Source organism: Manacus vitellinus, unplaced genomic scaffold (assembly GCF_001715985.3).
Source record: "Manacus vitellinus isolate BGI_N305 unplaced genomic scaffold, ASM171598v3 scaffold_22_pilon, whole genome shotgun sequence".
In the NCBI taxonomy this organism is placed as follows: Eukaryota; Metazoa; Chordata; class Aves; order Passeriformes; family Pipridae; genus Manacus; species Manacus vitellinus.
In genome coordinates this window covers 9,684,630-9,702,934 of record NW_021939632.1, presented here as the reverse complement: position 1 = coordinate 9,702,934, position 18,305 = coordinate 9,684,630, and the positions used below count along the sequence as shown (strand labels likewise).

Genomic DNA, 18,305 nt, shown 5'->3' with positions numbered 1-18,305 from the left:
AATATACTTAATTTACTCTGATCCATATAACCCCCTTACTTTGTTCTAGCTTAGAATAGTAGATTTATGCAGTAAGATTTAAAACCAGGCTTTCAGCATTAACTGCTAGAAGGTGAGAAACAGGTTACCAGATAATGAGGAATTATGGCACATTCCCTCTGTCTTAGTGCATGCATGTGACCCATGGTTCTTGGGGCATAAATTGACTTTGAGAAGCAGGACCTAGTTTTCATGCATTCACCCTGTGAGTGGGGCACTCTGGGGTTCTAGTTCCCTTCTTTCCTCCAAGCATCTCCTCAGCTGAAATATAAATGCCATGTTGCCATTGAAATCTTTGCTGTACAGGAGATGTTTCCCTTAAATCACGCCTAAGCAGGAGCTATTGAAATCCTAAGCTGACTTCTCTAGCCTTGCCTACCTGGCTTCACTTACATTAATAAAGCCCTCAGGCCAATAACCACTTATCAAATAAAACATCAATTTGCAGATTCATCCTGCTAAACCTATAAACTCTGGTAAAGGTATAGGTGTCTATTGAAATCTGTGCGGTATTTCAGAATATGCCATTTGCACAGGTGATACAATTTTACTGGAATATATTTGGAGAACACTACCTTCGGAACAAACTGTTCCACTTCTAATAGTCAATTTGAGGTTTCCTGCATCAGGCTATCTAGAAGGCTCCCAGGAACCATTATGGGGTGAGGGGGTTGGGGCTCAGGCTCCCCAAAATTCTGCATCTTTCTAAATTATTATTCATACTGACTGTTTCCCAAAACTACTTTTTGAGCCTTGTTTTTACCATAAACAGGTAGAGCTGAGTTTCGGACTTGTTGAACACCTAGTTTTGGCTTAGGGCAAATATATTCTGCCTGTGAGATCTAGACCATGCAGCACGTTTAGTCCATGAGATTATGCGCAAAAGTTCAGCAGGAGTTAGGACTGAACTCACCATGACCTTACTGAACATCTCTACATCATTCAGGTTCTCATCAGTCACACAGCCAGACTGGTTCAAGTAACGATAAGTCTCTGGCTCAGAGAGGGAGAGGCTCTCTGCAACAGAAGAAAAAGAGGCAGGACAAAGACAACAATTTATTTAGCAATGAACCTTTTAATTCTATGATCTTGGTCCCCCCAAAAGTGTGTATGTTTACCATAGGGAGAGTTCATCTGAACTGATTCCACATCCCTCAAAAGCTACACCTCGACAGTGAATGCACTGGGGAGGGGGAAAGAGAAGGGTATGCTGTAAAAAGGCTTGCAGAGGCTATGCAAAATTATTTAGAACAGTGAAATCCCAAGCTGCAGAGTTGCAGAATTTATCAATACAGAATTGACTCAGAAAAAAAAATCTATCTCAAAGACTATAGAGAAAAATAGTCTTAACTATACACATGCAGTAATGACCTCTAAATTAGGTATCGTCTCATGAGACAGAGCTCAGAGAGTCAGTCAGATTTCTGAAGACATCTCAGTACTGAGCAGCAGTAAAAAACTGAACATGGTTCAGTTCCTTTAGTTTTAGTAGGAACACAAAACTAAATATAAAACCAGAATTTGATCTCTGTATGTATCTGTAGTGCAACCACATCTCAAATACTTTCTGCAGGTTTGATCCCCCATTTTGAAAAGAACAAAGGAGAAGTAAAAAATCAATGGAGAAAGGAGACAGGGATGATCAAGACCCAAAACAACATTACAGATCGGGAAGTGAAGCAGCCTGGGACACCAGCTTTGAGAGGAAGATGGGGAAGAATTGCAGATTTGCTGAAGAAAAGAATGTGTTGTATGGTTTCCCTAAGTACTTGCTGATAACCATGGTCCCCACTATTTTCCTTTGCTTTAGCTTGATCTCTGAATTGACCTATGTGGCCATTCCTGTAAATACTCCCTAAAATTGAAGCCCTACTCCTTCCACTCTGTCAGGCCCAAATCTTCCACCTGATTATCCTAACACACAGAGAACAAGAAATTCCCCAGTCCCTCAAAACCAGAGTGCAACGTAACATGTTCCTGCCTGCCTATCTGACCTCTTCAGTAAGACCATCAGTGCTCAGCAGTGCTTGGGACAGGTACACACAAATGCTGTTGAGGGGATCCTGCACTACAGAGCAGATTCATCTACAGCCTGTGCCCTCTTTCAGATCCACCTCTCTCTTCCCCATGTACTGAGCTATAAAGCCTTTGTTCAGACACTATACATGTTTTGGTTCTAGTCCTTCCACTACATCATTGGTCTTCCTAATTCTTCTCTCTAATATTATCTATACTGAAGGTTTGTTGTAAAAGTATGTCTGTCATCCAACCTTTGAACTCCTGGAACAGGTCCCATCAGCAACTGTATCAGGACTCTCTACCCTTCCTTCACCTCTAGACAGTTTCATTACCTCATCACTTTCCACAGACTTTTCCCTCCAGCTCAGAATGCCTGAAGTGTCTTTTCTCATATAGCATTTCTGTCATCCTCAGCCTCTTTATCTCAACTCCCCTTTCTGCTTCCCACAAAATCACCATATGGCCTTCAAGAAAAAGCTACATATCGAGTACCTGAAATATCTGTGCTCTAACTGACTTACACCTGCTTCACATGTTGGACTGGAAAGAGGACAAAGCCATATCCTATAAAATGCAATTACCTTTCTGCTCCCCGCTCACACCAGCTAGCAGAGCATAAAAGATGTGATAATTCCTCTCTCCAGGGTTCTGGTGTACCACTCTGTTCTGAAACAAAGAATACAAGAGTAGCAAGTAGAAGGAGATTAGACTTCTGGTTGCAAAGGCAAAGAGAGGACGAGGATACAGGTAAATCTCCAGGGCCAAAGTACAAGAGGGTCTTCTTCCAGTTTAGTGATGGTTTTGTCTAAATAAATTCTATATCAAGGTCTTGTCACATGTGGCTGTGCAACTGACTACGTGCTGACTTCTCTGTACTCAATAGCATGCACCTGGACAAACCGAACCTGTCAGTTCTGACACTGCTCCTCAGTGAGTCCCTGAGTCCAAAGGAAACTACATCAGAGCAGAGATGCCTGCATTTGGAGTTGTACTCCATATTCTTCTCTGCGGAACTGAGTTTCAGGTACTTGTTCTCTTTCCCTTTCTCCTCGGTTAACAGCTTTTTCTTGGGGTCTCTCTGTAATGAACAGAGTTTATCAAAGATAGGAGAAGAGATTCTGATAAATACAGAACAAACATTTTTCCTCTGCCTCTTCCTCATTTGGGACAGTTGCAATTGTAACACATAAGGATCTAAGGCCTACACGCTGTGATGAAGACAGCATCATTCAGGAGGTGATCTGGCACTCCCACACCATACTATGGGAAGAGGGCTCACCCAGCAGTCAGTAGAGGGGATACCTACCTTTTCCAGTAAATCTGAACAGCAAGTTAAGGAAAAAACATTCAAGTGACATATGCACATATTTCTTGATGATTGACAAAGAATCTTCTAGACACATTGGGATGAACCCTGTAACAAGCAGCAAATCATTAAATAACTGACACTTTGTGAAGTAGGTGAAGAGTGGTCCTAAACATCATCTCGGATCATCCTCTCTACTCATTTTCCAAGGAGGTATGATTTGCCAAAGAAATATTTAAAAGGGCAGAGTCAGATAGAGCATAGGCAACCTAACAAAGGATGAGCCACATTAGGAACACCTAGAAAGATTAGAGTCTACTCTAATCTGAAAGTCTGTATTGCTCACAGCAAGTCTTGCATCAGTTCTCATTGCTTCTGCAAGAGACCACTATCTTTAATCTACTGACAGCACAGAGAGCAGAGACTAAACAATGCAAGCCTGTTATTTACAATGGTAGTAAATTCATCTGGCTGCTACTCCAGTGGAAACTGGTGTGGTTTGCAGTCATCAGCAGCTTTGAACATCACCATCAAGAAATGTAGCCAAGGCAGCTTTACCTGCCTCATGTAGACAAAAGATAGGTCTAATCCTTTGGGAGAGAGCTCCATGGGCATACAGGGAAGAAAGTCATCATGGCACAACATAATTTGACTATATCCAGTCTTCACTGTCCTTGTCACCAGAACAAGCTCCTCATGGAAGTGGTCATGGCACCAAGCCTGTCAGACTGCAAGGAGCATCTGGATGATGCTCTTAAGGCATACAATTTCAATTTAGGTAGTCTTGAGAGGAGCAGGGAGTTGGACTCAATGATCCTTATGTGTCCCTTCCAACTTGAAATATTCTTTGATTCTAGGATTAGGGTTACAAGGTCCACTGGAGATGGCAGCCCAAAACAGGGAGTCATAATTCTCTTCTGCATCCAAATATTCTGCAGAATATAGTGATTCTTAGTTTGGTCTCACAAATCCATTGGCAGAACTAACATAAAGCAATAATTTTATGGGGAACAGACAGGATGCAATCAATGTGGCAGCAAATTCCAGGGTTTTAAGTAACATGTGTTGAGATTGCCAAAGTGAAAAGTCAAACTATGTCCCTATCTAATGCAGTACCTAGACGAAAGGTTTCTACAGTTAGGTGCTGCCGAGCCACAAAACAAACACTTATTCTCTCTTTAAGTTGCAAATTTTCCCACGGTTATAAACTGGCTTTGAGAAACTGTGACAAGGGATTTCCTGACCCGCACTGAGCATCTCCTCATCTTCACTTACTCCATCCATTCCTGGTCCACTGAAGAAAAGGATACAATCAGTTACTCGGCCTCCCTGGATGTGTCCATGTTGAGAGAAGTGCAACTGGATGAACTTGCCAAAGCGGCTGGAGTTGTTGTTATAAACTGTCTTGGCATTTCCAAAGGCCTCCAGAATGGGACTGCAGAAATGAGGCAATGAAGATATGATTAGTGGTGGGATATCATTAAAACAAAGCATGTGCCCAGTCTTTTGACATTTGCACAGAGCGCTCTGCCACGAGAGATTAATTTGTTACAGCACCAGCCTGGACAAGCCAGGAGAGCTCAAGGGCAAGGAAGAATGGCAGGAGCAATTTAACACGCTGATAGATAAATTTTAAACCTTTGGGATTGGAGTTAATTAAATCAGTCCCCAGTCCACATGGGCAGCTGGTGCTCACACTGTCAAGGGCATTCCCCACCAATGTGGTTTCAGGAAATGAAAGGTGGCAAGACCCAACCAGGTTGTGTCCTTAACACAGCAGCATCCTGTGAATGGGACTGTATTATTTTCGTGATTTTCAGAATCATCAGACATATAGGGCAAACATTCTGTAGCTTTAAACCACATACTTCTATATTTGTTCTACCTTTTTTATTTCTGCCTTTGAAATAGAAAACAGTATAAGACATTTATTAAAATTACAGGCAAACATCTTCCAACTAACAAACAGTAATAAAACGATCTGTTTAGTACTGAAATTTGATACTGGAACACACAAGCCCTTGTTACCTAAATCTTGCTTAGGCTGATTCAAGCCACATGGTTTCCAAGTAGAGGGACTATACACACACAATAGATTTGAAAGCTACATTCTAAGAGAGCCACATCATCCACTTCAGGAAAAAAAAAAAAAGTTGAAAAAAATCTATCACCAAACATCAGAGAGGTGATAAATTGAAGATAAATTGTCTCCTGTCACCTTCCTGTCTTCAGGAGGTTCATACAACGTGGAAAACAGTGAGTTGAAATGCAGCTTGGTTCTTGCTTCACAGAATAGGTAAAGGGAAAAGCCTAAGCCACTCAAATTGACATGCTGAATTCAGGTTTAAAAATATTCATTTCTGCAATTTGGTCAATTCTAAAATAATCTGGAGGCCTGAGAAGCAAGGGGTCATAGAGATGCTACTAGAACAGCCTGCACATTGTCATGTCTAATTTTAAAACATATATAGTTTAAACAAAAATTATTACCATTATTACCCTGAGAAGTATTGGCATTTAAATATCTCTATCGATCTACTGTGCAGTTCCACTGGAGACTGGGGCGGATATGGGATTATTTACAAGTTTATAAATATAGCATCAAAAGACACCACTGGAGCTTGCAGAAAGCTTCAGGTCTTGCAAGTGTTTGCTAAGGGAGGGCTGTGATTGGGGGAAACACTCAACAACCTTCAGGAAAATTCAGGGAGTATTTTCATAACTTACCTCTTGAAACAATCACCTCCAAGAAACAAGCATAAAAATGAAAATTACTCTGTTATAACACATTGCAATTATAGAAATGCCAGTTAGAGAAATTTGTAAGGAGGTAAGTTCCTTGCCCTGGAGAATCTGAACTCCAAGACCCACAACTCCAAAACAAGCATGTAAATAAGGACATTGCACAGGAATATCCCACTGAGCAAACCAATGCCATGAATCAACCAGTTTAATGGGGAGAGCCAGAAAAAGGGAGGACAGAGTTATGTTATGTGACCACCACAGTTGCAGTGAGAGTGCAGGAACCAGCCTGCCAATCTTTATGGTTGTAAATCATGTTAAAATAGATAAGAAAAACACAAGGAAATATCTTTACAGTTTAGTTTGGCAATGGGCTCACGTATATAAGTGCTGACGCCTTTCAGACATAGGGAAGAAAATAAGCAGATGCGTGTCTGAGGCTGGCAGCAGTTGCAAGGCAGAGCAGCGAGGGTGAGCTGGTTCAGTCGGGAATGAGGGCAGATGCCTGGGCCAAGCAATCTGCCCACACCAGCAGCACATCACAACGTGGCACTTGGTGCAGCACCAAACTGTGAGGAGGAGCAGCACATCAGGAAGATGATGCTGGCTGCTCAGCTGGATGTGGGCAGGGTGTGCTCCAGGATTCAAAATGATGGGGACCAGTTTCAATGGAGCAGCAGAAAGCAAAGTCTGGAATTTAGAAATAGTGCACCATATGCAGCTTCAATATTGAGATGCACAGTTGATGACAAAAAAGGAAGATTTGAAGACTTGGGGGGATGAATAACAGGAAAGGTGGCTATGCTGTCAGCAGTGGCACCCAACATGGAGAAGGGAACTTCAGAGTGAAGCAAGCAAGAAAAAAAAGCTGAAAGTTAGCAGAATTTTTAATGAACTAATGGAGATTTTCAAGAAAGAAAAAAAGTGCCAAAGGAGTTTTCAGAGCCTGATTTATGAGAAATACACCAAGCCTGAATGTTACAACACAAGCAAGTGATAGAAAGCTGATGGAACACTTTGTTTGCAATGCTGCCTGAAATTGAGAAAGAATCCAGCATTGTTCCTTGGTATGTGCTGGGCTGCAAGCATGAAAATCCACCATAAGCCAACCGGAGGAGGGCCAGTGGCAGAGCAAGTGAAGCTGAACCCCAAACACAAAGTAGGCTTCATAGGAGTGGCAGCAGCTTCTGGGTCTGGGCCAGGTCTTCAGCTTCTCGTCTTCAGCGAAAAGGTGACAAATCAAATTCTCTTGCACTCTCATTGCAATAGCTCACGTAGCACTAGAGACGTACACAGAACAGGTCACAAGCTCTTACTTCACTCCAGCTCACAGCTGTGTCATCTTACAGACTCAGGAATCACCTATCCACCATCCTAAGCTCTCTGGATCACTGTCAAGTTACCACTTAACTGCTAAGCATGCTTGAGCCTTCTAAGCTGCTTGCCTTAAAGAAGATTTTGCAGATCTTGAGTCATGACTGTACTGCACTTCAGAGCTTTTTGCAATTTGCCTATATCCTTGGTAAAATGTGCACACCTGAAAAGTATAAATCATCCAACAACAGTCTCTCAAGAAGCAAGTCCAAGGGCAACAGCCCTTCTGCTCAGTGTTGCTCTGCTTATAAGGATCCTAAAACCCACAATGCTCTCACAGCTGCCATACTACACACTGCAGGTCTGCTTAGGCTATTTTCACCACAGTTCCCTGTAGCTTTTCTGCATCACCATCTTCCAGGAAACATTCCTTCTCTCTACACTCTGAGCCCTGAAATATGCCACTTGCATGCAAGTCACTTTCACACAGATAGTTCAAAGGATTCCAACTTATTCTTATTAGATCCTGTTGCAGATATCTGATTTACTCCTCTGGAGGTTTCTGCAACTATCACAGGCTCCAGCTAGGACCAACCTACAATCTCAACCTTGGCAATACCAAACTGCAGGACCCCCAGCAAGGTTCTCCAGTCATAGGTAAGACAGTCTTGTGCTGAGAAATTTTGTTTAATTTAATTTATTAAATAGAATTCAGGTATTAAAGAAAAGGAGGACACAAACAATAAGACAGCCACTGAATTAAACATTCTTCTTCCCTCTTTCCCAGGCTTACCTAAAGTCAAACACCTACTGACCTCCTTTTCTTAGCCTCAGCTTTCATTTTTACCTCAGGTTACACCCAGTCCCTCAAAATTCCCCCAAGGCAGCACAGGAACCTGGGGACGCACACACAGGACTACTTCTCTCTGTCACTCTACTTCCTTGTTTTCTCTGCTTCTTTTTGTCTCTTAATGCTTTTCCTCAGCTGCAGTTTGCCTCTTCAGGTTTTTCTGACACTTTTTTCCTTTGTGTACCTGTTCCAGTGTGGGTCACCTGTCCCTCAGGGGTGTCCCTGCCCTTGCATGGGCCATGGTCCCTCAGGGGTGTCAGGACCTCTTTCAGCATGAAGGATTTCCCCCAAAGCATGTCTCCATCCCCTCATGGCTGCTGACTTCTCTCCCAAACATGTTTGATCTAGCTGCCATGTGCTTCCCTGCCTGCCTGATGCCCTGCCAAGGTTTAGGTGGGTATTGGTTGTTCCCTGGTGCCAGCTCCAGTCGAGACCAGCTGTGACCACCCGCGGCCCCTTACAGCTTCATGGATGTTCTCCATGATATCAGTTGCCTGGACAGCAGGAGAGCTGCAAGGAGGCCCATGGGACCCCTAAGGACAAGACATTCCAGCAGCCTGAAACACATGGAGGCCAGGGGAGAGCAGGGGCAAATGAAGGAGACCAGGAATCAGAGCACGACAGACACTCACTGTGAGGACATCCACAACCGAGAGGTAGAGCATTAATTCTCTGGCTGCCATGCACACCCTATGTTGCTGTTGGAAAGAAGCCTAATCCATCCGTGGACAGCTGGGAGAGCAGCCAGGTGAGGCATCCCGGCAAGACCGCAACCTTCGCATTTCCCTGACGTGACACCGTTCAGCTCTGTGATCCTCACTACTCGGGTCTGGCTCCATCCATGGCCCGGTTGCCCAGAAGGCAGGGCCCCCCCAAAGGCAGGGGCCCCCAAAAGCAGGCTGACTCAGCACGTTGGGTGCCCATGAGGGTGGACTGTACCTGCTTTCCAGGATGGCTTCTTCCACGCAAGTGCTCTTCTCACACACAGGGGCCCCAAGGGAGGTCTGGCTCATGGCTGACAAGAATTTCAGCAGCAACTTGGTGCTCTCAGTCTTTCCAGCTCCACTTTCTCCACTGTTAGGAAAAAACATACATTTCATTTACAAATCCAGGACAGACAGAGCTGATGACCATCCCACCCACAGCACAGAAGAGGGATGGTGTGGATATTTAGGCAGATGCCAATGAAAATGGAACAGCGGGAGCAAGGCGTGTGATGCAGCGAGGGAGTAGCCGGTTCTTCATTTCTAACCTTATCAGAACACACTGGCTGTCATGACGCTTCCACAAGCAGCAGTAGCACTCGTTAGCGGTGGCGAAGATATGGGGAGGCAGCTCACCCAGCCGGTGCTGTCTGTACAGGTCTATGGCATCCACACTGTACAGACCAGGGATGGGTTTGTAGGGATTTACTGATGCCAAGATGGAACCAATGTTTGTCTAGGGGGAGAAAACAAAACACAGCAAGGAAATAAAGCTCCTGGAAAAAAAATAAAAAGATCATGACAAACCCAGACCCTGAAATAACTCATGGTGAAGGGAGAAAGCCTATATAAGGATGTTGAGCTTCGGCAGAGAGCTCCCCAGTTTGGCAAAAAATGTCAAACCACAGGGAAGGGGCTGCACAATTGGGTATGGATGGGGCACTCTGAATTTTGCTGCTTTACAGTATAACATTCTTATCCTGTTATCTTTGCTAAATTAGGCTTACACAGTTTAAGAACATGAAGCCATCTTCATACCCATCTATCTTGCTGTGCTTGAGTTGAACAGCACAGCCAGGACTGAAGGAGTCTCAGGAGACACCTTCAATGCCCCCTATGCACAGTCTTAAGTGGAGGGGACTTGGGAGGGTTCAAGAACCACCTCAACAAAGAGGTGTGACACAGACACACACACACACATGCACATACATGTGCAAAGAACCACTACAGCATATAATTTTTCTTCTGCTGAAAAATGCTGTTTGGAGCAGCTTAAATCATTTTGTAAACCAAATCAAAATTGACAGCTGAAGACAAAGCTCTGGATTTCAAGTCAAAACATTTCTACATTTTCTAAACATTTTATTCTGAAAATATTTATTTTGAAAATCTCACAGTTCAAAAAAGAGGTAGTAAGATTTAAAATAAAGTACCTAGAGCCCAATATTGAATTTCAAATGTATTATATTGTGAAGTCAGAAGGAAATTAATTTTGTTTTTTGGGGCATGACTTTTTCGGTTCAGCCAACCAGCTCAAATCCAGTTATTCTCAGAGCTGCAGTTCAGAGCATTGGTGCCACCTCTCTGCTAACAATGGCTCTGTAATATGGTCAACATCCATCTGAAATCCTGCTGCTGGAGCAGTGGCCTATCTCACAGGGACATCTTGGACTGCTCTACTCCAAGAATACCCATTCTTAGCAGAGGTGATACAGGAAACTCTTAGATTGCTGCAGTAGGTGCCAAGCTTTGTGGTAAGGCACAACATCTAGTATTATTTCCAAATCATGAACTGTGAGTCACCACATACATATAAAAGAATTTGAATGCATCCACTGGAGAAGCTGTAAATTAAACACTTGGTGACAAGAAAGATGCATCCTGCCAAATGAAATCTGGGGCCACAGCGATGACAAGCGGCTGAAGCCAGAAGCCAGATGGATAAGATACTGTAGTCACCAAAATATTTAAAACTCATTTATTAAAGCAGCAATCAGAGATCATCAGGGAAAAAAAAAATCTCCTAGGCCAAATTGCATTATCAGTATGAACAGGCTATCATAGAACTAAGTCCTGAGGACCCTCTGACATGGACCTCTGTGGGTAGAAATATAATTCATTGGTGATAAAAGCAATAAGCAAGCAGATGATCTTTGGCCAGACAGGTGGAGGGAAAGAGGAAAGCATCGAGTGAGAAAACATGGACTGGGGACAAAGCATTGTACAAGCAGTTGAGGAACAGACATTGTCCAGAGACTATAAGATAGAGATGTTCATTCTAACTCTTCTCCCAGACCTTCAGAGCATCTTCTCCTCTCAGATGCTTCATTTTGCATTTCCCAATCTAGTTTCAGCTCCCCCAAGGAACAGAGCTCCTTTCCAGATAACTTTGAAGTCCTTTGGAAAGGACTTTCCAGAACTTCTTCCAGTACAGCCATCTCTTTCAAAGGTGTTTCTAGGAAACTCCTCCATCTCCAGTTGCAGTCTCCTCATCACCTGCATTCCCTTATCGACAATTTCTATCCACAGTTTTTAACAGCAGTAGCATTTTGCATCAACTACGTACATACTGGCTACTCTATTAGCAAAGAAGTCTCCAAAGAAGGACAAACTGCATGTGGCATGTCTACTTCTCAAGACAATAAATCCTACTTGGATCATTAGGCATGGATTGCTCAGGACAGCACAAAATGGGGCAGTACGGCCCCTGACTTATTTCTACATCACTCACATTATGTTGGGTCTACTTTTACTAAAGAATGCAGGAATTGCAAGAATGAAGGGGGAAGATGCACACCTAAAAATTGCAGGTTGTTGCTGTGCTCACATAATTTCCTTAAACAATTGGGTAGAGCTTGAATAGTATTTATCGGAATACTATTCCGATAAACAAAAGCTACTGCTGTAGTAAATCAATCACACTATCACACTAGTCTAAATATACTGCTACTTACACTCCCTATCAGAAAGAATCACCTTTAGGAGCTCATGGTAGGATGCCTCTAGGCATACAGTTCAGAGCTGCACTTTTTCACAGCAGCTGTCCACTTCCTGTTCTCAGTTGTCCATCCTCTATTTAATTATTTTTATTATTATGTATTTATTTTTAATACTAATTATCAGTATTCCAGGTTACCCATTCCTACAGGTGATCTTTGTTTTCCAGAAAATTATATTTCTCACCTACTTCTGATCTCTCTGATTTTCTTCCAAATGTTTTTGTCCCTGACTGATAGGCATAACTCCTCTCAGCACAGCTTCAGCTGCAACTTCAGCCTCCTATGTTCTATCTGTGGAGACTGCTGAGGATGATACTAAATGAACTGCAGCCCTGCACCATTCATGGTATTCACAGAGCATTGCAAGTCATTAGGTGGCACTACAGCTGACATTCTCAATTTCTGCTTGAATGAAAACTATATGCAGCTGGGCTACGCCAAAAAGAGTGATAAGGTAAGTGCAGTATTAATGTCTGTGCTGTAGAAATGCAAAACAGCACTGGTATGGTTTGGTGTCCTCTAGGTCAGAGAGTGCTCAAACATATACCCAAATACAGTCCCACTCTGAGGTGGGACTTACAGTGCTTCACTGTGGGGCTCTTCCCAGTGCTGAACATGTTGCAGAGGTCAGGCCCCTTCATACATCTCCAGAAATTTCAGACGAGAAGTGCACAGCTGACATTCATGCACTATGCAAAGGCAAAAAATGCAGTGTAAAGGTGTTAAACTTTAACACCTTTATGCAGGGATGGAGAAGGCACAGAACTAATGCTGAATAAGAGAAGGAATGACACATCAGAGCTAGAAGAAAGGCTTAAGGAGATATAGCTGCTGTGACACTGTCCCAGTGCTGGTGTAGTGGCATTTCTGGGACAAGGTGGAGATAGAAAAGGAAGAGAATCCTGCCCTGCATTTTAAGATGTGAGGAAGAGGAAACAGGAGGGATATATTCAAATGGGCCAAGAGCTACACAGACACATAGCATGTGTCAAATACAGGATAAGAAGAGCAGCAAGGACATGGGACATCAAAATAGTGTGTGCATGTGGGTACTGTCACAGGGTCACAAGGCTGTGTTGATAGATGACAGGCAAGGGGGCCTACAGAAAAAAAAAAAAAAAAAAAAAAGAGAATTTCTGCATCCAGTGCAGAAGATGGTTCAGAAACAGGGTCACTTTACTGATAATTTCCTGGAATACAGGTGCACATGGTCTGGTTGTCTTGATAACAGTTGCTATGCAACACAGAAAGAGATTTACATTTTTTCTGTCATAATCTGAAAAATTCTGTGTGCACACAGCATGGACAAAGAAGGTAAGAATAAAGCAAGGTAAGGCAGTCTTCGTAATATATTCTTGTCTCTCCAAGTCTCACGGAGTAGTGTGCCGTCCCAGCACTCCAGGGATGCCTCATCCCAGGTGTGCTTTTCCTCACAAGTCCCTTTCCTGACACCTGTCTCCTTCCTGAGGCCCTGAGAGGGAAATTAGGAGATGCCTTGAGTGCAAGGAGAGCAGAGCAATTAAAAAAAGGCACAATTGCATGTAAAAGCAGAAGAATTAGGCAACAGGTTTGCATTCATGTTTTGGAAGTTCTTCCATAGATGCAAAGAGGCCCTTGTGGTAGGGGTGGTATCTCACAGGGATGATGGAGCTGGCAAGGCAGAAAATCCCCTCCAATTCCTATCCACATGAAACAATACTCAAGAAACAAGGCTAACATGCAGAGTGGCATCCCTGAAGCTAAACAAAAACCATTAGCCAGAAGGGATGTCGCCCAGCCTGTGCACTTACATAGATGTTACCCTGTTGGTAGCGCTGGTGCAGGTTAAGCAGGATGGCAGCTTCATGCAGATCTCCCAGCATGGACATGTCTTCTACACCATCAGTGCTGGTCTGGTGCATTGGCAAGACCTTTTCCCTGGAAAGGGAGGCCTTGGGGTACTGGAACACCTGGAAGAATGGGGAAAAGGACAAATAAGGTCATGATACCTGGGCACATGGTCTGATCTCTTATCAGAAACATGCACCTTTATACTTTGGCACTGGAAAATGAAATGAGTAAGGCCCAGGTCTGCTCCCTATTTTTAGGGATCCTTCCTCTTATTGGTATCCTTCCATTCCTGTCCCTACCTATTTGAGCACTTTGGCCAGAAACCATACAGCATACTCCCTTCTTTTGCCAAAGAGTCAATCTCTCACCTTCACTATTGATGAGGACAAATCAGTGCAAGGTTACTTGATTTCCACTGAAATCTCCTGAATAGGAACAGGACACCAGCCTCCAGCTGTACTAGGCTGCACAGGTATTACATACCCCACTCATGACTGTGAATATTGATGGCAGCTGCTCCCATGAGACCAGGAACAGTCTTTCACAAAAAACACAGATGGGATCATGTCTCTGACTGTGGGGAAGTAGAGGCAAAGCTTATTTACATTCCAGGTTTGGCCCTGCATTCACTGTAGAGGCAGCCAGAGAGCATGTGGGAGAGGTTATCATGTCAAGAGCAAAGAAAAGAAAGCAGATGAGAAGCCAAATAAAGTAGTGACATCCTCTGTGTGTGCTGGCATGTACGTATATGATACAGCTTTCAAAATATTTGTACAGTGACACCTATTAAATTCTATCACTGCTCTGGGAAGTACCCACTTCTCTCTCTGTGCAGTTGCACTCTTCTTGCCTCAATTGCTGCACCCTTCTTCCTGTTAGAGCTTCCTCCTCCTCAATAACCCACTCTTCATTTATCAGGTCATCTTCTTCATTCCCTTTCAACACAGCTGAGATTATGTGACTGTTCCCCTCCACCACAGGCACATCCCAGCCCTCCTTTCCTCCTCCTCAAGCACGATGCTGGCATTTCACAAAAGTTATTTCAGTTGCTTCCCACTCTTGGATTCAACCATGTGCCATCTCCCACCCAGCATCCAAAGCTGTTCTAGATGGTAAGACCCAAGATAGACAGATGGGAGACTTCATATAGGCAGCCTAGAGAAGGAAACTGGTCCACGGTAACCCTTCCAAAGAAACTTGGGTTTTTCCTTCCCTTCTGGGGCTCTGGTCTCTACCTCATTTCCATCCCTGCTTGTCAGCCCTCCTGGGTGCCAGCAAGAAACTGACAGGCTCCACAGAGAACCAACCATGATCTATAGCATTGATCTAACTGGTTTCTCCTGCCTGCTTTTCTGGTGTGCTCAGACTGCTGTAACTGCTAAGGAGAGGCCATCTCTGCAGCTGCAGGCTGCAGACAGAATGAGGTCACCCTGCCCCCTCTAGCAAGCCACCCTTGCGAGTCCCTCGCAGGGCGCTCACACTGCAGCACGCTGCAGGTGCCCAGCAAACACCCCTTCTGGGCTCTGAGCCAGTGCAGGGCAAGAATAATCCAGCACAGCATCCTTTTATGAGATTGCCATGATGCCTGCACAACTGAAAAGCAGCTCTGGTCCTGGAGGGAGCTGGGGAGAAGCAGGCTCGCTCCCCCAGGTGTGTTCATCGCAGGTCTGCCCAGTCGCATCTAATGCGGCAAGGGCTTGGTTTCTTCCACTGGCAGACTGCACCACAGCCCAATTTTTTTCACCAGCCAGGAGACTTTCAAAAATACACAGTTCATGTTCATGAACAGTGTAGAACAAAGCCCAGTCCAGAAGACAGGCTCTCTCTCCAGGCCTCTCTGGTCACTGCCACACCAATTCTGCACTTGGGTATCAGAGGGGTATGACTGCCAGCAGCAGGACACTCTGCTAGCATAGCCTGAAAAAAAATGCATTTTTTTTTCCCTTTTCAGAGCAGAGACCTCAAGCACTTTCACAAGAAAACTGAAGGAGTGGGAAGGGATAATGGGACAACTAAATTCAGGAGAGAGTACAAGCTGCAGATGCATAACATGAACTGGAGTCTGTCAGGAACAAAATCACTTCCAAACTATGAGGCAGCAAACAACCCTGGTTCTCTCTTCTCTGCTGACTTGGACAAATTTTGGAAGGGGATAAGTAAAAAACGGCATGACGTGATCTTTCCTTACATCTGCCTGGTACTTACTCATTTACCACTGCTTTGTCAGCCCTTGTGGCCATTTGGGCCAGAAGAGAAACATTAAGAAAACATTTAGAGAAAAAGCTGAGTGGACAAGTGTCCTAAAAGATATCAGGCAGCTGGCAGCCCCTATGCCAAGAGGCTGCTGTGCATGAAAAGTGATGGGTCAGAGCTTGTTTCATTGCTCCTGTGGACAGTGTGGCAGAAAATGGAACCTTGAAGAGCAACAGGAGTCCTAAATACACAAGTAAATAATTAGTAGGGGTTAGCTAATCACCTGTTAAACCTGTCTTGAGCCACTTGGTTGGTGTTATTCAGTCATCCCTCTCTAAAAAAAGTCTGGTCCAATATCCATAAAGAGTTAAGCAGGTGCCCTGGCAGGACTGCAATAAAGCTGTATTAGGAGCACTGATTCTGGTACCTTCTGGACAGAAACACTGCAGAGGTGAAATACACTCCCTGGAGGAGCAATCTGATGCCACGTTGACATCCTAGCTGAGGCCAAGATGTCACCTGTTTGTCCCTGAGGCTGCAGAGGTTCACATAATGCCCTTGCACATCACTGCACCTCTAGCAGCTCACCCTTTCTCAGGCAGAGGCTGCGGCCTCCAGCCCCACTGAGGTTTGGGAGGTGATGTCTCTGTGCCTCTGCAAGGCACTTGTGACATGCGGGAGAGTTTTCAGATCTTCCCTGCACCAGGAGAAAGCTGACAATTAATTTACTCTCTGCCCTCCAAGGTAGAGAGTAGTTTCCAGTCTCTGTATCACCAACAGGCTGCAGGGATCATCCACTGTCCTGGAGACAGACACATAGTGGTTTTTTGTTCCCAAGACTGTGTCAAAGTGGCTTTCTTCAAGGAGTTCAGAGATTTGAGACACAAACAGGATGATGCTCCACCTTTAGGGTCCCAGTAAGGAAGCTTTTGTTACTCTACTGCTCACTTCTGGACCCTTCTAGAAATGCAGCAGGAGAGCAGTTTGGAAGATCCTTTCCACCATCTTGTTCCAGGCAAGGCACGCTAGAATGTCATTCAGCACTACTGAGCTGAATATGATAGCTGATTTTTCCTGAAGCAAGTGAGAGCTCAGACAAACTGATCTCTCAGCAAAGTTGCCCCTGGAGTTTCCCTTTTCCAACAAGCTAATATGTAAAACACAAAGTTATAGGTGTCAATAAGGAGATCTTTATTATTTGGGAAGGAAAACAATCAGCTTTCACTCTAACAGGCACCTCACAACACAGCCAAAGATTTCTATTCTCTTCCCAATGAGAAACTGATTTTGCCTCAGATTTAGCCCACAGTCAGAACAAAATGACCATGACTTTCTCCAAGCCCCTGCAATGGTTAGGAATAAAGCAAAACCTGGCCAGCAAACAAGCCAAGATGAGATTGCCAGCCCTGCTCACCAGGCTCAGCAAGGAAGAAATGATTCCTTCTCAAACTCAATTCCATCCATCAGTGCCACCCTGAGCACATAAGCAAAGCTCCCACCTGGCATCCAAATTACGTTTATCCATAAAGCATTTGGCTGCTTTGTCTGTAGCAAATCTTATTTTCAAATGGTTTCAAATCTTGTGTTTTGTAAGTATTGGCTCCTCCTTTCCTCCCAGGAAGACACATTTCTGAAGGATTTATTGCTCGAGATGTTTTAAAGGAAGTGAAAACGAATTACAAAAGCTTTGAAGGACTGGACTTCTTACCTTAGAGCTGCAAGAGCTGCAGGTATGCTGGGCCACAGCAAAGATGAGGACAACTAGATTTAGGGGTTCTAAAAATCAGAGGGATCAAACAGTCCATTCAACCCAAAGTGAAGAAGTTTTTATCTGAGTTTTCACCTGGGGTAGGACTTCCAGTCCCTCCTACAGGTATGAATCAATGAAGGTGGCAGGCAAGGGAAGCACACAGGACAACTATTGTGGGGGGCACTGAACAAAGAAAGCCCTTTAATGATCACCATGTACTTTTGCTGCATAAACCATGAATCACATGCTCCTTCAGCATAGTGGTTTCTTGTTTCATGGGAGAAACCCCCCCCCAAATTCAGCTTTTTTTACACCTGTGAGTCATCAAGCATCATCCTGTGTCTATCATCTGCCTGTCTATATACAGGACACAGGTTGGCAGTGGGTACACCCCCTTAGATGGCTCTAAGGTAGATTTCAGAGGTGTCAGGTGGGTTTGGAAGATTTTACAAGGCCACAGCAGCATATCAGAAGAGGCAGGACTGGGAGAGTAACAGAAATGCTCATTGTTTGTTGTCCCTCCAGAGGCTGCTGCAGTACCTGTGATCCCTTAAAATGT

The 18,305-nt window shown here is 44.1% G+C and overlaps 1 protein-coding gene across 2 annotated transcripts in view; it reads right to left on the bottom strand.

The window, feature by feature from the left end:
- Nucleotides 1–18,305, bottom strand: part of LOC103756864 (unconventional myosin-X) — a 90,794-nt gene that overhangs the window by 57,155 nt on the left and 15,334 nt on the right. The window contains exons 3-9 of one of the 2 annotated variants that reach the window (XM_025895071.2): nt 13,764–13,922; nt 9,523–9,710; nt 9,210–9,344; nt 4,675–4,799; nt 3,365–3,378; nt 2,640–2,724; nt 953–1,056 (exon numbers count right to left, since the gene is read on the bottom strand). In XM_025895071.2, the coding sequence (XP_025750856.2) occupies nt 953–1,056; nt 2,640–2,724; nt 3,365–3,378; nt 4,675–4,799; nt 9,210–9,344; nt 9,523–9,710; nt 13,764–13,922 (810 nt within the window). Of the gene's footprint in view, nt 1–952; nt 1,057–2,639; nt 2,725–3,364; nt 3,379–4,674; nt 4,800–9,209; nt 9,345–9,522; nt 9,711–13,763; nt 13,923–18,305 lie in introns of those variants that run through there. The other variant, XM_018072553.2, reaches the window with a different exon arrangement.